The sequence below is a fragment of the Periplaneta americana genome, chromosome 7 (assembly GCF_040183065.1).
Source record: "Periplaneta americana isolate PAMFEO1 chromosome 7, P.americana_PAMFEO1_priV1, whole genome shotgun sequence".
In the NCBI taxonomy this organism is placed as follows: Eukaryota; Metazoa; Arthropoda; class Insecta; order Blattodea; family Blattidae; genus Periplaneta; species Periplaneta americana.
Window position 1 is genome coordinate 60502512 of NC_091123.1, and position 24710 is coordinate 60527221.

The following is a 24710-nucleotide window of genomic DNA, read 5'->3' on the forward strand; positions in this document are numbered from 1 at the left end:
ATATTTACGTGAACATAGAACATGCATTTTAGGAATAATATAACTTATACATATATTTATTACAAACTAACGAACAAAAAAGGGGGGGGGAAATTATAATATTCGGTATAAATGGTTTTTCAGGATTGCCACAGAGCCTTTAATGGTTGAAGTGATTATTTTAGAAATGATGTCATGGATTTTTTTTAATGTTAAATATGAAAGACAAACCCATTTTCCTACTTATTTTTAATGTTTCATCGTAGAAGATAATAAAATAATGGAATTTCGTGACTGATGAATGAATGATTCAGCAATATTCCTTCAACACAAAAAATTTCCAGATTCGCAAAAATCTGTTAAAACAAAATTCGAGACAAATCACAATCGTAAAAAGTCTCTATAGAACAAATCTCGTTCATACCTATAAAAATTTTAATTCTCTGATTCAATTAGCAAAAATTCGTGAAAAAAATCATTTGCAAAAATCGGGTATCCCTATTTATCACGTAACTATATTTGCAAAAATTAATTGTTAGTTTCCTTTGCATTATTTATAAAATAGTATCAATGTACCAATTCTTACCTCAAGTTGATCCTTTGTTAAATCAGAGAAAGGCTCAATACAACAAAACTGAAAATTTGTCAAAAGTGGACTAGATGATATCCGTGATTTATGTGGACCTTCTTCTCCAGAAGTATCAAGCATTTCATATTCATCCTGGAAGTAAATAAATCAAGATATTTTCAAAATCAAAGATCCGAATTATGCATGTATGTTTGGTTAGCAGTCTGAAGATTAATTGGAACCTCATAAGTGGCATCAATCATAAGGCAAGGAGATAATGGGGTAGGGTGACCAGTTCCTTCCCCCCCACCCTCCCCATCATTGCATACATCGCTGACTATTCTTTGCAGCAAATGTCCTGCATAAGACCTCCAACAGCTTCACGTTCCCACGAATCAGCGGAGTGCAGCGTTGCCCAGTTAAGGAGGATTGCTATCAAGGTATCAGTAGGACATTTTATTTAATTCTGAAATTCAATAGCTTACCAGGTATAAAGAGAATGAATTTCTACTAGTGTTGTGGGATTTAATCGATCAATTTCTGTTGTAAGATTAATCGATCAAAAATATTTAATCGAATAATCGAGTCGATTAAAATTAATCTGTTGTAGTTGATATTAATTATTATTTTGTTAATACAAACTCATACTAAAAATTCCGACAATATTTCTTTCTCGAAAATTGCTTGCTTAAAAGCACAAGAGTACTGTTATTTTCTAATTGTAAAACAGTTAGGTAGGGAAAATATTTGCACAAACACTTAGAAAGAGATGGAAATATGAGGACAGTGACCTAGTCTACCTTTATTGAAAGTTGAAACACAATGTGAAGCTCTTATTAAGTTTTATGGTTTTCCACGAAAACTTCCACCTTATTGTCAGCTCAACTTCCTAGCATATGAAATACATACTTTTCTGGGATTCGTCTCCCTCTCCCTTATAAAATAGCCATGTCTACATTGTGTGCAAGTGAGAGCGTAACTACCTTCATCTCTTTTTAAAATCTGGTAATTCAATTACAATAGGGTCCAGTCTTCTGTTTCGACCACTGTAGTTTTACAGTTGCAGTTTCTGTACTGAGTTTGTGAAAAGTGTAAACTCCATTACGTCATATGAGAATTTAAGAGGTAAACTCGATGAAACGTTTGGATTTAAATTGAATGATCGTGGAGAAGTGCTTGACAGAAAAAAAAGTTTTTTCGTGTTTAGTGATGCAGGAAACATTGTTACTAAACGTACAGCGGCACTTAATTCGGAGTATGTGAATGCACTCACATGTTTAAAAATCATGAATGAAGCAATATTAACTAGGCGAGTCTTCCCAGAGAAATTGACACAATAAATTATAAGCCTCATAATAAATATGTTAGTAAGTAATTAAAATAGTTGTTTTGTAATATAACGATATAATATATACAGCATTAATTATAGATTAATCGATTAAATATTTTGATCGATCAACAGCACTAATTTCTACGTATGCCCGAAAAAACAAAAAACCTAATTTTAGGTCAAACTGTTCCTTCTGTACAATTAATATAATGATACAGATTACAGTGCAGTGTTCGAACTTGACTCATTCTGGAGCAAGAGCACTATTGTTTAGTATGGCTACATCACTCAAGTAGTTATAAAAACATAGAAAACAAACACACTCAGGATTCTTCCTCCATATTTAAATGTTGCACAAGAAGCAGGTCATTTCTCGTTCATGTGAAGAAATATTTGTTACACCATGTCGTTGAGTAAAGCAAGTAGTGATAAAAGAGAGACAAAAGGTTGTTTTTCATAGCCACACACGACAATAAGACATTTAGAGTTTACGAATTTTTTAATTATTATTCCAGCATTTTCTCTCTTTTGTCAGACAAAAGGTTGAGTCTTCATCTTGCACCAAGTGAAAACGTTTAACTCACTGTAACTTGGAAACCAGTAAAGATTTTGAGCAGGATCAACTTTTAAAAGTAATTTCCATTCTTTTTCAACATTTCTCTTGCTCTGACTTCCCATCTCAAGTGAAAATAAAAAAAAAAATTGAAACATATTGCTATTTTTTTTTTCAGATAGAAAATCGTTGATTTTTAAATAAAAAATTAATATATTTCATGTGCATCAATCCCGGGTAAATTATCCTGTAAATTACTAAATACAAAAAAAACTACCCAATAACTGGAAAGAAAGTACTGTACACAGATTGACGGATGAATCGACAAACACTTTTTTGTACCAGGAATGCTGAAAACATGGATTTCTGTGAAAATTAAAAAAATTATATTTTGGGCATAACATTGCTTTCCTTTTATGTTTATACACTGAGGAAGCAAATGGTAAAGATGTCTGTATACAAGATGCGGAGAGATAGAGCTCCTGTGCTTTGTTAATGTGAGTGTTCTAATCAAAGTGCATCCTTCGGAAAACGAAGTGCAAAAGGAAATAGGTGTACCACAATAACAGTTTCTACATACAATGTTTTATGGGGCAATTTCTTTGATATCAATTTTGTTTCATTATGTTTTATACATTTTTAAGTTTCCCCACAAATGTTCTTTTCTCGCTTATATGTTCCCCCCCCCCCAACCCTTTTTAAAAACGATAAATAGGGGTTTCACTATACAGGATTTAAATGTTAATATCGAAAATTTTTCTGATAGGGATGGTATTCCTGAACAAAAAAGTCTAACAGAACTTTTCGAAAAATTCTCAAGTTAAAAAAAAGAAAAGCTTTCAGAACAAGTAATAAAATTTAGAATTCTTCAGATTGTTTCTTATTATTAATCATTTGTTTTCTTTTAAACTGCACTCTAAAGCAGATACAACATTCTAATTATTTTAAAGAAGAACTGATATCAATAGTTTAAAATTGCAATCAAATTACTAAATAATAATAACTTTAATAACTAAATGAGCTCTGAATTAATCAAAAATAAATAAATATTAAATAGGTTAACTTAGAAATAAATACAATATTAAATAATTAACAGGCCACTCTACTCCAATACCTCCACAGCAATATGAAGCTATTTAATGCTATCAGCCAATAGATTATTCGTTTGTTTTTCTAAACATGAATTCAATTTTTTTTTTTGGTCTTATTCTAATTTAAACTACTATCTTTTCTGAAAATATTTGACTCTCAATTGTGGGGAAACTACTGACATTCTAACATATTTTATTAAGACTTTTTGTTTAGAATTACGATATCTACCATCTACCAAAATTTCAAAATCGACATCATTGACACTCTACATATTCCATTTCTATTTTCTAACCAAGCTCCAGTTAACACCAACATTATTCAGTTACAACTCACCTCTGGCAAAAGCTTCCTGGCTTGAAGACAAGCATTGACCCAAGCAAATGAGACAACCCATATTCCCTTGGCGACAGCAGAAAGATATTTTAATGTTTTATCCGCCATCATATCATCAGAAGCCTTCACAACAAGATGTGTTGTATGTGGTTCAAATTTGTTTGAAAATTCAGCTCCCATCATTCTTGACAATGCCTTGACTCGGGCAATTAATGCTGCAGGCAATCCACTACAAACAAAGCATAGCTTTGTTGAAGGCTTATTTATAGGAGTAGTTCCAACTTGTCCTGCTGACACTCTAGTTAAAGGTGAAATGTCTGCACAGGTCAGTTTATCCTTAGATAGCATAGGTTTAAGTGCATTACTATTTGGCTTTTCGATTGGTTTAGCTATTGCACGTGGTGTTACAACACCCTGGTCCCTGTTTACTGGTGTTGAGGGTGTAGTTTGAGGAAGTCGAAGGACGAACTGCTTGGAATGTGATGATGGTGTTACAACTGACTCCACTGCGCTATTAAGTTTGGGAGTATCAGTTTTTTTACTTTGCTGCTCTGTAGAATCCTTTACCAGTGGACTTGTGCCTGGCAGTGCATTGTTAGTATCAGTTTTAATCGATGTTGGTCTTTGTTCTCTCGTTTGTGTAACTGCAGTATATTCTTGGCCTACATGTTGAAAATAAGCACATTCCTTGTCCTCTTCTTTTTTCTTGCTATCCCTGTAATACAAAGTTTGATTTATAGTTTTATACAGGATTCGAATACAAATGTATATTTTTACTGGAAGGAAAGAAATGGGGATGCTCTAGGAATACTTTGAACACTACATACAAAATGTTTATACAGCCAGTGCTGACATACTGCGGAGAAATTTTAATTACTTCACCTTTCATAAACCACATAGAATATGTTCAAAACCAAGCTCTCAGACTCATTACTGGTGGAATCAAAACAACTCCAATAGGTTCTATGAGATTCCTCACTAATATTAACAGCATCAAAATGACAATAGAAGAAAAAGCACTGATTCAATATGAAAAACTTATCAGATTACCAGGAAACAATTCGAATTCATACAGTCCTCTCTGTAGATTGAAAACTCAAAAAAGTTTCATATCCATTGTTCAAGAATTAAAACAGAAAATTAATATCCCGAAATAACTGCTGAAGCTTTCCTGGCGACGTGATAATTCGAAATTTTCTCGGGCTTCCAGCCAGGTCATGAGTTGGTGATCCACTGACGTTTCGAGGATGTTCATCTTCCTCATCTTCAGGGTTAAATGATCATATCATTTAATCCTGAAGATGAGGAAGATGAACATCCTTGAAACGTCAGTGGATCACCAACTCATGACCTGGCTGGAAGCCCGAGAAAATTTCGAATTAATATCCCGAATTTAAAAGAAAACTTACAAATTAAACCAAATCCTTTAACTCTATTAAATATAGAATATAATCTAAATTTAACAGAAGAAATACTGAAATACTGAAACAATTGTCTTTAGAGACAATTAATATTAGGTACCCTCCACAAAAGTGGCTTCATTTATACACCGACGGATCCTTGATCTCCAGAGAACAAGGTGCCGGTGCAGGTGTTACGTGCTGTCTCTTCTCACTTTATAGATCTCTTGGATATGGAACAACAAGCTTTGATGGTGAAATCATTGCAATAAGTGAAAGTCTCAGGAATCTTCTATGCCACATCAATAAATTTAAGAATGCAGTAATATTGTCAGACTCCAAAGCAGCTATTCTATCAATAGTCTCTACACACGCACCTTCATCTCAAACAGCAGAAATAAATAAAATGCTCTCTCAATTAATATCACTCAATAAAAGAATTGTATTTCAATGGATACATCTCATTGTGGAATCCTGGGAAATGAGAATGCGGATGCTTTAGCAAAGAAGGGCAGCACTGCTACTTACAGACCTGTTACTAAATCTACGTATTACTCTGTGAAAAGATTTATTAAATCTACATCCTTAGACTTAAACAAACAAAATTTGATAACACAATCCCAAGGGAAAAAATGGAACTCTCTGCATCAAAATCCACAGTTAATTCCCGATTTACCACGAAAATCGTCTGTAGCTGCATTTAGATTGGCAACAGGCCATGATTGTTTGGCCAAACACCTGCATAGAATTGGAATATATCAATCCCCTAACTGCCCATTGTGCAACTCAAATCAAGAAATGGATTTGGAACACCTCAAAATCTGTGCTTCAGTGGCTGGTCATGATAATATCTTTGCAAAATATTGGAGTGCAAGAGGTCAAATGGCTTTATTGTCAAATGCCTGGCATTAGAAAACAACAACATATTTTTACTGTCCAATTGAAAGTCATGCAAAAACATTTTTATACATATTAACATCTGTGATGACGAATGTGCGAAGTTAATATATTTCATATCTTCATATGATTCTTCAACTGCTATATCACTGTTATGCTCCAAAGCCAGATACATCAGATGGATTTGTATGATGAAAGAATAGTATTAGTTGCAAATCTTTGGTTCCTGGCAAACATTTTTCCTTCATACTGAAAAATTATGTTTCAGTGATGTATCTGATTTTGCAACTAAACACTTCATTATTTTTGCATACTTCATGCATTCCTGCATATAATAGACTATGTGCATATACGAGGGTGGACCCAAAAGTAACAAGAACCGAACTGTTGCGCGCGTATGCTTTGTAGTTACGAGTTGTGCTGTTAGGTGATGTTAGTTTGGGGTCTCCCATGACCGTTAGTGAGCTGGCGTCAGTCTGAGTTAAGTGGTTTGTTTGTGGTGGTGTTGTTTACATTCCTGTTTCAACCGTTTGCTGATTAGTGAGATGGCCGACCACAAGGAACAAAGAGTGTGTGTGAAATTTTGTTTTCTGTCAGGGAAAACTGCAGCCGAGACCGTTGGGATGCTTCGGCAAGCCTTTAATGATGATGCTTTGGGGAAATCACAGGTCTACTAGTGGTTTTCCTGTTTCAAATCTGGCAACATGTCAACTGAAGACATGCCACGCCCCAGACGTCCATCGACAGGAAGAAATGACGAAAATATTGCGAAAATCAAACGTGCAATTGATGAAGATCGTCGAAAGGCCATTGACGAAGTTTCTGAGCAAATGAACCTGTCATGGAGCACAGTCCAGCAAATTTTAACCGAAGATTTGCACATGAGACGGGTGTTTGCAAAATTTGTTCCTCGCTTTCTCACAGACGACCAAAGAGAAAACCGCGTGAGAGTTTGCCGCTACTTGAAGAGCGAAGTGCAGAACGATCCAAATTTTCTTAAAAGAATTGTGACTGGGGATGAGTCTTGGTGCTATGAATAAGATTCAGAATCAAAGCAAGCATCGAGCCAGTGGAAAACTCCAAATTCATCACGACCCAAGAAAGCATGTCAAGTGCGATCCAATATGAAAACAATGTTGATTTGTTTGAAGAAATGTCTGAAAGGATAGCGATTCAGTGATGTGGATGACGTCAAAGAAAACACACTAATGGCTTTGAACAGTATCCTGCCTCAAGAGTTCCAGCACTGTTTTCAGCAGTGGCAAAAGCGTTGGAATAAGTGCATTAATGCACATGGACAATACTTTGAAGGGGACTAAAGTACTGTGAATGTAGAGTGAGAAGGAAAAAAAAAATCCAGTTATTTTTGGCCCCCCCCCTCGTATTGTAGCTTATTTTCAGGATTTTGTTGCATAAACCCTCAAATTTGCATATTTTATAAAAAATAAGATTCTGAATTGTTTGGTTGTCAGCACATATTTTTTGACTGGCTGGAAATGTCTCGTAAATGAAGAGTAGCTATGGAAAAACCAAAACTACTACCCCTGCTTTCGTTCCAATGAACTACTGCACAACAAGAAGTATTCTCAAATATCCCTACTTATCCACCTTTTCTCTGTTTCACCTATTTTCAGTTGATGCACCAGCAGTCCGAGTGTCAAGTGTGTGATTTTGTTGTATTTTATGTGAGGTTTGTGTGAATGCATTTGTTCGTGATGCCTTCTAAAAAAATTAGCGAAAATAGTAGGATCCCTAACAGAACACAATTCCCACGCACAAGGGCCCACTGATGAGGATGTTAAGATAAAACTAGACATTCTGGTTACAGCACTGTGCTCGAAGTAAAGAAGGTTTTGTGCCAAGAAAGTGTGGCTTGCTTCAGCACAGATCTTACAAACTCACAATTTATACATTAAAATTTTCTTCACTAACCTCAAGTAATGTTGAACGATCATTTTCAACATTAAAAAATATCCTTGTAGGTAACAAAGTATAATAACAGAAAACCTTGAAAAGTTGTTGATTGTGTTTTGCAAACAAAAAAAAAGTAAACAAAGAAATATAGTGTATACAGTAGAGCATTGATTATCCGAATATCGGTTAACCGAAAGAGTTCGAGTCAGCAAATTCAAATTAGCGTGCACCATGTAGAAGTTTCGCTAGCACTGTTTGCAAGATTTAGCAGCCCCCCCCCCCCAAAAAAAAAAAAAAAAAAAAAATCTCAGCTCTGAAGCAAAAAAAAAAACTACTTCTTTTCCTAATCAAACTAGGCTAGTCAGTTCTCTGTGTTATTTGTAAGATGTGTGATACAAAATATATACTGTATGTACAGTTTTGTTTAATATCAGTGTTCTTGTTTCGTACTGCTCCTATGACACCGTTACAATTTGTTTTCATAAATGATCGGTTATCCGAAAATTGTTTCGGATAATCAATGCTGTACTGTATATTGAATCTTAATGTCAAATAAAAAACACATATACACATTTTGTTTTCTATAAAGATGGTAAACCCTACAAAAAAATTGAGTTTGCATTTTTCGCACATTTCTTGTTTTATTATGCATATTTTAGACTTTCTTTGTGCACATAAACTCTGGCCCTATTTATAACAAATATAAGTGGGTTGGGAGCAGGAACACAACATTCAAAATGAAAGATGTAGAACTATTGTGTTGCCAAAGGTTTGAAGAAATTAATCAAGTAGAAAGGGATAAAGCGTATTGCTACACTGAAGAAAATCAGCAACATTATTATGAAAAGAACAGAATTGTCGAAAGACCACAAAAAGAATCATTCAAAATAATGGCGCTGAAAACAGTCATGATAGCAATGATGAGGTAACAGAGAGGAGGGAGTAGATACAAACTGAAGGCATGTTAGGAGTGAAAAAGTTAGGGGGTGATTAACTTTTTATTCAAGTGTGTGTGATTCATCTAAAATAGTAAAAAAAAAATTGTACATAGACTAATGAAGTATTGAAAACTGTCATAGGCCTATTTGGTAGTGACTGTGCTATCCATGCATTATTATTATTATTATTATTATTATTATTATTATTATTATTATTATTATTAATTATTTGACAATCTGATTCATATAAGAGTTTGCAAATTATACACAGAATAACAAAAATATATACAGATTATACAATATAATATCCATGAAATGTTCCATAATAACATAAATTTCCTATAATACGTAAAACAGATTATAAAATTACGCCATGCCTTGTACATTAGCACTTTCCAAACAAAATAATAATAAAATTCAATGAAGAACAATAATAATATATACTGATATACAATTCATTGTTGTTTATTATAGATATAATTCCATACAAATGGTTTCTGAAAACTGCCACAGAATATTTCATAATTGTGACAACTATTTTACCTTGCAGTTCTTTTCCTATTTTGTATTTATTTCTCCACTTAACAACAAAAAATTTTGGAATTGTTCTTCTAGAATCAAATAAGAGATCTGTAAATATCACCCATGTGACTCAACAGTAAGTAACTCACTGCCAAGCTTTCAATAATAAATCTCACACGTCAAGAATGTTGGCTATATCTATACACTACATATGAACAAATAAAAACAAGACAACTTGTACTAACCAAGTTTTGTTTGAAACGTCCTTCTGAGGTGTTGGCTCCACAAAGTCATCATCTTCTGATTCATTTTCACTATCTCTGTGTGATGCTTTATGTTTGCTGTCATCTCCATATTCACATTCCATTACTTCGTCCAGCTCTGTTCTGTGTTCACTTATCTCATTCTCCAGCTTATTGATAACTACCTATAAATGCAATTCATACTATTATATATGTTGACAAAGGTTCAAAGTTGCATAATCTATAGGGAAAGGAAGTATATGCAGTATAAAATAGTATTGCTTCTTCATAATATTTAATCTAACCCACCTACACGTCTGATATGATAAAATGACATCCACTATATTTGGGTATGTGTGATATACATTACAGTTGAGAAAGCATGGTTTACAATGTAATGAAATTCAAATCTTGTAGTCTTTAATAATACTGAAGGATGCAAGAGTCACCTTGCATGTGCAAGTTACCGTTAGAGCGGTTATCAAGACACGCTGCACTTAAATTTGTTTTGTCTTCTTTAAAATGTTATGTTTTATTTAATGACGCTCGCAACTGCAGAGGTTATATCAGCGTCGCCGGATGTGCCAGAATTTTGTCACGCAGGAGTTCTTTTACATGCCAGTAAATCTACTGACATGAGCCTGTCGCATTTAAGCACACTTAAATGCCATCGACCTGGCCTGGGATCGAACCCGCAACCTTGGGCACAGAAGGCCAGCGTCTTCTTTAAAGGTTTCTGTCATTGACCACATAATATGCATTGCTTTCCACACCACAACTATCTGAGATCAGACACATGTGGGGACGTGATTAAAAGAATCCCACTTAACCAGCAACAACGGGACCAGGCTAGTTCTGAATGAGATTTTGCTGGCTAATTGAATAAATACTGGCACATATAAAAAAAAAGTTTGTATTTCATGGTGCAAAATTTTGAAACCGCAGCCATGTGAAGCCTTTTCTCTATCATTTGGTCATAACTGAATAAACATAAAAACTGTGTGGATGTTCCTTATTAAAACACATCACACAACATAAATAATACACTAATTTTAGGTTTGAATATTGATTGAAAACGAAAGTTCGCGCAAACTTCCTAATGTGGTAAAAACTGAAGGCTCAGTCTGTGGCAATGTGGCAGATTTAAACATTTTCTTTTTAGCCCAGCCAAAAGTGCCATTGTTTTGGTATTGCTGGTTATTTGGGCGCCGGTTAAGAGGGATTTTACTGTAATGCATATACTTCAAATCTAGCATAGTCTTCCTCCTGAACTTTTTACTTGTGAGTTAATACAAATTATTCTGACTATACGAGTAATATTATTATTAATAATAATAAATCCAGCCAAAAGTGCCATTGTTTTGGTATTGCTGGTTATTTGGGTGCCGGTTAAGAGGGATTTTACTGTAATGCATATACTTCCAATCCCTAAAATTTAGCATAGTCTTCCTCCTGAACTTTTTACTTGTGAGTTAATACAAATTATTCTGACTATATGAGTAATATTATTATTAATAATAATAATTCAGCCAAAAGTGCCATTGTTTTGGTATTGCTGGTTATTTGGGTGCCGGTTACGAGGGATTTTTACTATAATGCATACACTTTCAATCCCTAAAATTTAGCATACTCTTCCTCCTGAACTTTTTACTTGTGAGTTAATACAAATTATTCAGACTATATGAGTAATAATAATAATAATAATAATAATAATAATCCAGCTAAAAGTGCCATTGTTTTGGTATTGCCGGTTATTTGGGTGCCAGTTACGAGGGATTTTACTGTAACACATATACTTTCAATCCCTAAAATCTAGCATACTCTTCCTCCTGAACTTTTTACTTGAGAGTTAATACAAATTATTCTGACTATAAGAGTAATATTATTATTAATAATACTAATCCAGCCAAAAGTGCCATTGTTTTGGTAATGCTGGTTATTTGGGTGCCAATTACAAGGGATTTTACTGTAATGCATATACTTCCAATCCCTAAAATCTAGCATACTCTTCCTTCTGAACTTTTTACTTGTGAGTTAGGCCTAATCCAAATTATTCTGACTATACGAGTAATAATAATAATAATAATAATAATAATAATAATAATAATAATAATAATAATAATAATCCATGACGTGACGGCCCAGGAAAGGCCAAGACCAACCGGACAATTATTGCCGGCCTCATGCCCACATGTCTGTGCAGAAATGAACAATCATCTAACCAGTACAAGGATATTGTGTGGTCAGCACAATGATCCCCCCTCAGCCATTATAGGTGGTTTTCGAAACCAATTTCACTACCTATTGTAGTTCTCCAAATTCATCTGGGTAGGCACAGTGACCGAAATTTCATGAGAAAATCCTGAACCAGCGCGCATTCTATAACATGAATCCAGACATGATGCCTTAGACCATGACGCTATGGCACGGAATGACTAAGATGATATAGTTTATATTATATCGTCCTTGATTGTTCTAGTGACTACCATGCACATCCAAACCCAATTAAAGGCAATGGATCTTATTTTTCATCAGAAAAAACCCATACTACAGCTTCCTCCAAAAGTAAAATATAGCTGAAGGATCCCATGTCACATTGAGTGATTTATAAAAGATCCTTACAACATTCCCTCAATAATTCATATCATAAGCAAAATTCTCAATATCATTTTTAATGTCCAAATACATTTCCCAAATTCAAGTGCAGATGTATCTCAAAGATAACCCAATTTAGGTCCCTTTATGTATTTATTATTGGTAGGAGTTGAGGCAGATTCTTCGACAGCAAATGGCATTGACCAAAATAATAGAGGCTGATCATGCTCTGTTGTGATACTTAATGTAAAAATGTGTAACCTGGTGTTGGAAACTTCTGCTTATTAACATCCAAAATACAATTATACGTGTTAAGTCTTATATTATCCCTACCTTGACAATAATATAATGTTTTGCAATTCATTTTGATTAATTTTCAGAAAAGTCTATGATATATAATACGAATATTTATTTTCAGTCAATGACTTTACTATTAATATATGTAAGGTGCAAGTCCTTACATTACATACAATATTAAATCATGTAATGTTGTTGTTTTCTAATGCCAGGCATTTGACAATAAAATCATTTGACCTCTTGCACTCCAATATTTTTCAAAGATAAAATAATAAATAATAAAATCAGTTAACATAGTTCAATTACTGTAATGCATCTCTTCACACAATATAGTGTACAGATTTCATTTTATTTTTTATTATTTTATCAGTGAAGACCTGCAAACATATTGGTATAAGTATTGTAATCACACGTGTGTTTTAATCATTTGATAATAGGGTGTAGTCACACAAGAAAGACACATTTATATCCTAATGATGTTGGTTTTTATCATGTTTTTATCATATTGTATGCTTATTAATATATATTGTATTTTGGTTTGTAGAGACATATGTACCTGTTAGTGATGATATTGCTATATAGAATGTTGTATCTGATGATGTTGGTATGAAACCGACAAAAACGTTCATACAATATTAAATCATGTAATGTAAGGACTTGCACCTTACATATATTAATAGTAAAGTCATTGACTGAAAATAAATATTCGTATTAAATAATATGGTTTCACTTAACTTTAGAGTCTCTATACAACTGATTTGGATCTACATGGAAATACTTGTAGTTAGTGTAAAGATAAAAACCATGAAAAATAAATAAAGAAAAGCTTGCATTACACTATGTCACTAACCTGCATCTCTTCCTTTTGTTGTGTATCCAGAATCTCAGTGCCTGATGCCACAGTTGTTGTGTTTCCTAAAAGATCCTCCTTCATACTGCCTTTTCCAGTCACCACTTCTGTTTCACTCTCAACTAATTCACAAGTCATTTTGTTGTTTTGTTCTTCAGACTCAGGAAACACAGATGGTGGTGTGAAAAGTGTAGGAGATTCTCTCCTTTCATCTTCTTCAATTACCATGCACTCTCTTTTTTCTTGTTCCTCTCTCTTTCTGCGTTCTCTTGTCGCTGCGAGATCAGCATCAATGTTCGCCATCACACGTGCCATTAATTCTTCTGAATCAGGAACCTCCTCACCTAACCATTTTTGTTCCTGATTAATTTCAGTTGAATCTTCTGGTGGAGTTAATAGATTTATTACTTCTGTTTCTACTGCGAGAGATTCTTCATCTTCTTCTTCATTGTTCACAACTTTCTGACTGATTTCATGTTCTTTATTTTGCTGTAGCTCTTCCTTAAGTGATATGTGACATGGTTTCTTCATTTCTCTTTCCTCTGAGCTTGCTATATTCTTTGAGTCATTGTCTGATGTCGCAGAATCTGAGATACTTTCTGTTCGACTTCTTTTCAGTGAATTTCGACATAATTCTTTTTTATCTATCGCATCATCATCCATATTAATGTCTAAAGCCGGATCTGACAACTTTGGAACAAAACGGGGTGAAAACTTCAACTGTCGACTTACTTTGCTTGACCTGCGGCTTGTTTTCTCTGTAAAAGAATCACTACTATCATCTTCCTTATTTTGTATTGATTCGGAATGTAAATCTTTTGCATCCTGTTCTGAAATTTTCTCTTGTGTTGATTCATCAATTTCCTCTTGTGTTGATTCATCAATTTCATTTTGTTCTATTGTCCCCAGTTTGATGTTTGCGGAAGTTGCTTCCACTGATTGGTTCTTTAGGCCATCAGTCTGGTTGTGGACATTATCATTTTTCTTACGAGTATCTGATTCTGTCAATAGAGAAACACTCAGCCCAGACACTGTTCCTGAATTTGAAGAAAATTCTGGCGAGTTCCCAGAAGAAACCAAATACGGATTTTTTATAGTTGTTGCTGTGCTAAACTGAGAATATGGTACTCCATGATAATTGTAATCAGTTTCTTTACTATTTGCACAACCATTCAACACCATAGGCTCATTCAAATAAACATTGTCACTGTCTGGTAACTTATCTTCATGAAGTGGCTCCATCATTTCACATATGGGACTCATTAAACATTCTTCTTCTTTGTTGTATTTGTGTGATTTTAATGAACTTCTGGGTAGTGGAATAGCAGTTGGGAATGCATACATGCTGTCACAACTATCAGGAACGAAAGTCTCTGTATTTTCTTGTGTATCTTCAGCACTGAACTTTGGAGTGACAAACTGTACAAATTGTGGATTTGCTGTAGGAGTTGTCTGAATTTTGGCATCAGTTACACTTGAAATATGACTTAAAGGATTAAGTAACTTGGGACTTGTCTGTATTCCAATTGTATGTGATGGTGATTCTCTTGATGTATCTATTCGTGCATTGAAAGTATGAATTATGTCATTTGTTTGAAATGTATCATGTGATGTATCTGCTTTCTGTGGTGCCAAGGGTCCCAGAAACATAAATTTTACGCTTCTTTTTAAAGGTCTGAAATACCCATATTTTATGAAAGGAACATGGACTGTTTTAGAATGACTGCTAAGATTAATGGAACTCGTTTCATTCAACTGCATTTCTCCTTCAACTGTATCCTTTGGAGGAACACCCAAAGTCTCTAGATTATTTGCATGTGTGTCAAGAGTACAAGATTTCTTACTCAAACCCTCTTCAATATCAGGTGTATTCAATGAATTACGCAACACATCAGACATCACTATATCAGTTTCTACTTTTGCCTCAATTTTAGCATCATTCTTTGACATACATCTAGTCTGTTGATGAATATCTGTAGTCCTTTTCTTAGTTGTAAAAGTTTTGTTAAAATGTGGAGTATTTTCTGAATTACCTATTATATCAGATGATGTTAAAGAATCAGTTCCTGGTATTGGCTTTTCCTTACTAGCAATCCTAGAATCTATTACTACCAAATTCTCCTTAGCATCTTGATTATTATTTTGCAATATTCTAGTAGTTTCATTAGTCTTATCATTCAATGTATCAGTTGCTACTTTTGTTTCAGCATCATTCTTTGTCACACATGTGGTTTGTTGATGAATATCTGTAGTCCTTTTCTTAGTTGTAAAAGTTTTGTTAAAATGTGGAGTATTTTCTGAATTACCTATTATATCAGATGATGTTAAAGAATCAGTTCCTGGTATTTGCTTTTCCTTACTAGCAATCCTAGAATCTATTACTACCAAATTCTCCTCAGCATCTTGATTATTATTTTGCAATATTCTAGTAGTTTCATCAGTCCTATAATTCAATGTATCAGTTGCTACTTTTGGTTCAGCATCATTCTTTGACACACATGTGGTCTGTTGATGAATATCTATAGTTTTTTTCGTAGTTGTAAAATTTTTTTTAAAATGTGGAGTATTTTCTGAATTACCTATTATATCAGATGATGTTAAAGAATCAGTTCCTGGTATTAATTTTTCCTTACTACCAATTCTAGAATCCGTTACTACCAAAATCTCCTTTGCATTATGATTATTTCTTGGCAATACTCCAGTAGTTCCATCAGTCCTATCATTCATTACTGTCAGAGCATTTGGTCCTTCAGGTTCGATGTTATTATTGTATTCCTTGACAGCGCACATATCTGTTCGACACTGTACTGGTTCATTGTCCCTGAATTCACTGGCTATGTTTCCTTCTTTTCTTGGATTATGTTGATCGGTTTCCATCATTTCTATGGGTTGTTCAGAAGTCATGGTGCTATTGGTTTCCTGAATCATCAATACTCTTCCTTCACGCATATTATTAATTACTGGATTCATCACATTATCTTTTTCAATGTTTGAAACATCTCTTTCTAAATCTGACTTTCTAAAATCATTTACATTGTCATCTCTTTTGTTATTACAAACATCTTCTGTTCCCTCATTATCCTCTAAAGATGATACAATAGTATTAATTTGGTCCCTTCTTTTGCAGGTTTTTGGGCTATCTCCAGCATTTGTAAATTCACTGGAAAATGAGGTATTCATACTTGAAAATTTCTGCAGAGCCGCATTTCCCAAACACTGGGGTTTCACAGATTCTGTAGTCATTTCCTTTTGTATGCATACAGCAGAAGTATCTGGTTCAATTTGACTTGCTAGATTCTGTACTATCTCTGACATCATTTTTGCCCTCTTCAAGGCTTCAGGGCTATTAAACGCCACCACTGGAACACTAACCATACTATCTGCATCATCAATTGTAGGAACTGGTGACACAAGATCATCTGTAGTGTTTGGTATTTGATTTTCACTCACTGAAGTGCCATGCTTTTTAAATGTACATGCTTCCCCTCCACTTACATTTAATGCTTTAAGAACAGGTTTTTTAAATTTTTCAAATTCTTTTTTGGATTGTGAAACACGAGACCAGCCCGGAGAACGTGAACAAAGTGTCATGTCCAAAATTGCGTTGTTCTCTGATGTAGATTTGTTTGCTTCGCCAAGCTTTTCAGGTATTTTACCAACAAGATTCTCTTTTCCTGCATGGACCTTGTCAGTTAAGTTGACCACTTTTTCCACTAATTTATTACTGACATCTTTAGGAACAACACTGTCTTTCCTAGAATTTTTTAAATTGACATTATTAAGTGTATTAACATTTACTTTCTTGGAAGGACTCAGAGGTGCCTGCTTCACAGACTGTACAATCTTCATCTTATGTTTATCCTTATTGAAAAGGGAATCCCATTCTTCATCCTTAGACTCCTTTATGTTTCTCGATCTCCTTGTACAAGGTCCACTGGACTTCGATCTCATTTCCTGTTCTTTATTTACTTCGCTATTCTTTCTGGCAGGTAGGCTGCCACTCCTGACATTTTTACCTTTCTTTCTTCCAGCACTCTCTTTCTTTTCATTCCACTCCTCGTCACTACCAGAAGAAAAGTCGACATCACTCATGGATTCTGTTGTACTTTCATCAGGTTTGTAGTAGATTATGGGACCTTCTAATGGCGTCCTAAACAGTAATAACTCGTTATCTTCACTCTCCTCATCCAAGATGATTTCCAGTGTTTTCACAGGTTCAGGTTTCTTTGTATTAGCTACAAGATTATCAAAGGTATCATTTATATCAACAGGACATGTGAAGGTAATATCAGAATTAATAGGGCTTTTTCTTGAATCTGAATTTGACACTAGATATTTTTCAATGGTTTTCTTTTTATTTTCCTTCTTAAAGGCAGGCCTATACGTTCTCTGACCTTTGACGTTTGCTTTCTTGACTGGGACCTTATCTTTTTCCTTCTTCCTTTTCTTCTTTGGTGGTTTTTCTAATTTTTGACTGCTGATAAATTCGTAAGGATCTTCTTCGGTCTTCTTTGTACTTGGAACACTGTCTATTTTGTCCTCCTCTTTTGTGCTATTCTGACCAGTGCCTTTCGAAGTAAATATCTTATTCTTGATGGGCACATTTTCTGAGTCTTCGGAGGAAGGTATCACAGCATCCATATTTACTTTAGTTGGCACGACGTAGCACTGATTTTTTGACTGTGAAACAGAAATAAGCTCTTCATCATCAAGATTTTTGTGCACATCAGCAGTTACTGTCATTGTCTTCGGCTCTTGTGATTCTGGTGTATTATCAAACTCTTCATCATTCTTATGTAGCCACTCCTGAACTTTCTCCACAGGAGGCACTTTTGCCATGTCTACTTTACTCTTGATCTCTAAAAGTTTTCTGTTTGGTGGTGGCATGAAAATTGAGACAGTTGGTTCCATCTGACTGATAGAAAGAAGTTCAACATCATCATCTTCACAATGACGTTTCCCTGTATACTGTTTATCATAACGTTTTAGCCATTCTTCTTTGGACGTTTTTTCTGCAGGGACCGAAGTTTTCAAGGGTGAGGTTTTAAGTGGAATACTAAAAACTTCTTCCTTCTTTTTTTGGAACTTTGGTGAAGCCTGGTATGCTTCACGTGTTGATGAAGGCAACTTCATGTGCGATGCAACTAAAATTAGGAAAAGAATGAAACTATAAACACCATACTAAATTAAATAAACAGTGCCATGTAAATCACATCTATCTCATTATAAATTTACATACTAACTGTGAAATAATCATTTAACATAATGTAAATGTGGTGAGCAGAACAGCTGATTATGTACAGTCACAGTAAAGTACCTACACCATGTCCCCAAAGGTTCTTTACAACTTTGAATCCATACAACACTACTTGTAATTGACATAGAGAAATACACTGCATCCCATGTGATTCACCAATTCATAAAACTTTTTCTATGCGTTAGTCCACTTCAACATGTGTGCCCTTGATCTACTCTTGTACACTCCACCCATAACCACCGTAGCATATCCCCATCAAATGTGGCAATGACTTTCTGATTTCTAATTCCACGAAATCATTTCAAAAATGATCCTCCAGACATTCTTAAGTTAGATGCCATGGAACTACTCTGCAGCACATATAAGGATCGCCTTCAAATTTATATAGATGGATCTCTAAATCCTAATAATGGGACATCAGCAGCAGGGTATTTTATTCCAAAATATCATGAAAGTTATTTCATATCATGTTCATCCTCCTCCAGTCTTGACACTGAATTCCTAGCTATTGATGCTGCTCTTCAGTGTGTTACTCAAATTTCTGAAAAATCTATTTGCATACTTACCGACCCCAAAGGGGCTATATTTAATATAATTAAATATGTACCAAACCTATACGCACACAGAATTATTCCAATTCAGAAACTAAGTAAACTGAAAAAACTCCAAAAGGAAATAACATTTCAATGGATATCTAGTCATTGTGGTATACCTGGAAATGAGAAAGTCGATAATATTGCAAAACAGGCAACATAGTTGCAACCAAGACCTCTTCAAGTGATATCTCTATCCAGTGCTTTTGCTTCAGTACAGTCTCATTTTGTAAACCTATGGATCAACAATTGGCTCTCTTCTGACAAAGGAAAAATTTTACAGTCTCTGTACAAAAGAAACCAAATGACCTCGAAATGTACAAAAACTTGCCCAGACATGTTCAAACATTTTTAACAGGAGCCAGAACAAGTCACATTGTCACTCAATTGTACCTACACCGATTTCACATTTCTGATAATCCTACTTGTCTGTGGTGCAATAATCATGATGAAGATCTGAAACACATTCTTCTATACTGTCCATCCATAAACAACAAAAGAAGTAAATTAAAATCATCAGTACCAGTTGCAGAAGACAGCCCTGCAGTATATATTGACTACACCCCAACTCTGGCTACTAGCAACAGGCATCTATAATGAACACCGTCAAAATACCCCTCATTTCTCATGAAAAACAAAAACTGAATAGACTACAGTGGGTTATAATGGACTTTATGTTGTCAGCAAACAGCTGGATACATTAAGAAGATTGATTTCTGATTGTGGACTTCAAATCATTATGATTAATCACTGGAGTTCTGTACACTTTACCTTTGACATAACCCCACAAAAAGAAATGATGAACCATTAACTGTTACTTCAGAAAAAAAAACAAAGGCCTTATAATGTATCCAAACAACTAACAGAACCAGACATTTTTGGAACTGTCACATACTGCCTCACTTACAATATGTGGACTGGTTGAGCCCCCAGGTGCGTATGTTATGTTTATTGATTTTACTGCACACATGAAAAGTAGATTCATCTGAAAATGTCACATTGTTTATCCAAACATGCAAGAACACCCTCAGCAAATTGCATATGCTTAAAATTATCTTGACATGCTGAACCTGTATCTGATAACATAATTGGCTAACCATCAACCGACTATCCTTTTTCAGCAAGATGGTGTACCATCACATTAGGCTTTAGATGTGAGAGATGTTCTGGACAGGATGTTCGAAGTATATTGGATTAGAAGAATTGTTTGGCCTCCTAGATTCCCTGACATTAATGAGATGTCACTGCCACAGTTGATAAGGATATGCTATGGCAGGTATGGACAGAGTTGGAATTTCGATTACATGTATGCGCTACCAGGGATGCATGTTGAAGTGGACTAACAAAAAAAACTTTCAGTTGGTGAATCACATGGAACATGGTGTGTTTCTCTATGTCAATTACAAGTCGTGCTATATGACATCAAGGTTGTAAAGAACCTTTACGGACACGCCACGCTACCTTTGCTACCTAAGTAAGCCTGAGTTATAGTATGAGTACGAAAGTGCATTTAATACACACTGCAACAATGCCAAGTCTTGCTATATCTCTTGTATGAGCAATTCCACGCTGATTTTCTGGAACAATTAACGTAAACATTTTTGTATCCTAAAGCTCATGTTTAAAGAAGTTTTCAAGTACATAGGATCTATGTACGTTGCACTTTTTACAATGTATAGAATATATTTGTATTCCTGGTGTTGTGGAAGAGAAGGCCTGATGGCCTTAACTACACCAGAATAAATAAATAAATAAATATGTATTTTCGTAGTTAACAATTAAATTAGTGCCATTTAACTTTACGTACTTAAATACTTATCATTAGGGACCCTGAAAAGTCGTGAATAAATTTATGGAAGGATGGTGTAAGAATGTTAGTCATAGCAGGTTAAAAGCCATAATATTTTTGTCAGAGAGATAAATAAAAAAAATCTTAAAACTAAATTAATACTACAAATTTAAAATATATCGGCACAACAGATAATATAATTATATAACATTTACTTGCAAAAATTAGTGTATTTTAGTGTTATCACACTAGAAATTACGCTTTTAACACAATGACTCAAGCTCTAACTTGACAATTCTTATCTAATTTTAAAATTAACAACTCTAAATGCAGATATATCGTAAACTTTAATCCAATATGGTAACTGGCTAAATGGGCTTCATGATGCTACTACGTGAGTCATTAATTATTATTTCACGTATAATTTCGTACAAAAAACTTAAAAAGTGCAAAATTTCGCAGAAAGAAAGTTATTCGCGAAATTGTTCAATTTTGCGAACATAAAATACATTTACAATGACTTATCTTACTACATACACCAAAGAAGCAACTTTTCTGCCTTAAAAACTTCGCGCCAACATCCATTCTAGAAATTTCAGGGTCCCTACTTATCATCATCACTAGGGCTCGAATTTTGATGACCTAAAAGTTAAAAATGACAGTGAATATTATATCATTAGTTGTGTCTCAGAATATGTATTGAAAGCATCTGGTTTACACTGCTTTTGAATTAAAAGAAACTTTGCTAAACACGTGGTATTCTAAATGAAAATTATTTTCTGTGTAAACCAATGCCACAAATTTTATTACCTGCAGTGTGGGTACTGTAATATTCCTCTTGTTGACGTTCATTTGTCAAGGAATTAGTGAATAGATTTCAGAGTCAATGTTCACTAGACCATAAAGAGTACGCCGTGACAACAAGGATTTTACCTGAGATAAAGGAAATCTTTGGTGATCTTGAACTATGATATATTGCAAGCATAACTATTACAGTACTTACTTACAAATGGCTTTTAGAGAACCCAGAGGTTCATTGCCGCCCTCACATAAGCCTGCCATTGGTCCCTATCCTGAGCAAGATTAATCCAATTCCTACCATCACATCTCACCTCCCTCAAATCCATTTTAATATTATCCTACCATTTACATCTCGATCTCCCCAAAGGTATCTTTCCCTCCGACCTTCCAACTAACACTCTATATGCATTTCTGGATTCATCCATATGTGCAACATGCCCTGCCCATCTCAAACGTCTGGATTTAATGTTCCTAATTATGTTAGTTGCAGAATACAATGCATGCAGTTCTTCGTTGTGTAACTTTCTTCATTCTCCTGTAATTTCATCCCTCTTAGCCCCAAATATTTTCCTAAGCACCTTATTCTCAAACACTCTTAACCTATGTTCCTCTCTCAAAGTGAGAATCCAAGTGTCACAACCATAAAGAACAACCAGTAATATAATTGTTTTATAAATTCTAACTTTCAGATTTTTTTGACAGCAGACTGGATGATAAAAGCTTCTCAACCGAATAATAACAGGCATTTCCCATATTTATTCTGTGTTTAATTTCTTCCTGAGTGTCATTTATATTTGTTACTGTTACTCCAAGATATTTGAATTTTTCCACCTCTTCAAAAGATAAATTTCCAATTTTTATATTTTCATTTCATACAATATTCTGGTCACGAGACATAATCATAAACTTTGTCTTTTCGGGATTTACTTTCAAACCTATCTCTTTACTTGCTTCAAGTAAAATTCCCGTGTTTTCCCTAATTGTTTGTGGATTTTCTCGTAACATATTCACGTCATCCGCATATACAAGCAGCTGATGTAACCTGTTCAATCCCAAACACTCTCTGTTATCTGGATTTTCCTAATGGCATACTCTAGAGCAAAGTTATAAAGGTTATAGTACGTGATATTATGTACTTACTTACTTACTGGCTTTTAAGGAACCCGGAGGTTCATTGCTGCCCTCACATAAGCCCGCCATTGGTCCCTATCCTGAGATAGATTAATCCATTCTCTATCATCATATCCCACCTCCCTCAAATCTATTTTAATATTATCTTCCCATCTACGTCTCGGCCTCCGTAAAGGCCTTTTTCCCTCCGGCCTCCCAACTAACACTGTATATGCATTTCTGGATTCGCCCATATGTGCTACATGCCCTGCCCATCTCAAACGTCTGGATTTAATGTTCGATATTATGTATTACTTATGATATAATATCAGTGAGGGAAGTGAAAAAAAAAAAAAAAAAAAAAAAAAACCAGAGGCGGTATGCTACCCCAAGATTTTCTCCTGGCATACCCCGATTTAAAAAAGGCATACCCCTCCCTTACAACATACTCATACATTATGTATAGGCCTACAATAAATTGTTTCGTGCAGTCAGTAACGCGAATCTTCGATGTTTATGCAACACATTAAATTTCTTAATAAAATAATTTCAAGTTACTTCAGTTATTTACTAGATTATTTTTCAATGTCCATTGAGATTTATCATTTAAAATAACCTAATGTTAAAGCTTCAAAGTTCCTTACTTAATTATTAATAAAATGTACAACAACAACAAAAATGACACAGTCACTAAACTGGCAACAATTACCACCACAAGTTACAAACCACAGCCTTCTATACTTGAAATACTACCGTTGTAAGCAATTCAGGGGTTCACTTATCAAATAAACATGTCTAAATACACGTTGAATACAGTTCCAGAAGGCTGTGGTTTATATTTACGAAGCAAACAGATAGTACCCTTTGCTGTGAAGAAATATATAAATAATTTTTTTATGGATCACATTTTTTTCAGTGACAGTATGTCGTTTTTCACTAACGGTATGTTTTCTGGCCACAGAAACCAGTGGTGGTATTCCATTACCGGTGCATACCATCTCACTTCCCTCACTGTATAATATGTATTATGGCTTAATGTTGTTCTGATCGGTATACTAAGAATCTTGTTTATAGTCACTACTCTTGAAGTTTTGTGTTATCTCTAGCCTTTCTTTTCATCTGGCTGTGTATAAATATAAAAGTTTCAGGACATATACGTATTTTTTTTAACTTAGAACTCTGTTTCAAAGAATACCCTATTATTAAGCACCTTGTTTACATTATGTCCTCAAGAAACATCTGCACAGGCTGGGACATAACATTAACCCAGCCTGTACGCATTCACAGGGAGATGAGTTTGTAGCTCATCTGTTATGTAACTGCCTGCACACATCCATCTAAGAGCTCTCATCTTTGGAAAACAGTTTCCAAAGCTTGATGAGCTGTCAACTCTACCAGTTTGTAGTTTGATTCAGTTTATCAAGAACATCAAACTACTGGATTGATAGGATATTATGACGGGGAAGCAAATACATATTTTAATCTTTTAGGTCACAGTGCTGGGGCTGTCATAGCCCCTGCCATTTAAATTCAATTCAATTCAAAAGGTATCTTTTTTGTAAAGAGAAACAATTGTTTCACGAAAAATCTGTTAATTTTTTCAGATGATATGCTTTCCTTAAAAAAAAAATTTTCATTTTAAAATGAGCT

The 24710-nt window shown here is 34.5% G+C and overlaps 1 protein-coding gene across 1 annotated transcript in view; it reads right to left on the reverse strand.

Moving 5' to 3' along the window:
- Nucleotides 1-24710, reverse strand: part of LOC138703154 (breast cancer type 1 susceptibility protein homolog) — a 37725-nt gene that overhangs the window by 5818 nt on the left and 7197 nt on the right. Inside the window, exons 3-6 of the mRNA XM_069830808.1 lie at nt 13511-18654; nt 9772-9953; nt 3856-4570; nt 566-700 (exon numbers count right to left, since the gene is read on the reverse strand). Coding sequence (XP_069686909.1) covers nt 566-700; nt 3856-4570; nt 9772-9953; nt 13511-18654 — 6176 coding nt within the window. The remainder of the gene's footprint in view (nt 1-565; nt 701-3855; nt 4571-9771; nt 9954-13510; nt 18655-24710) is intronic.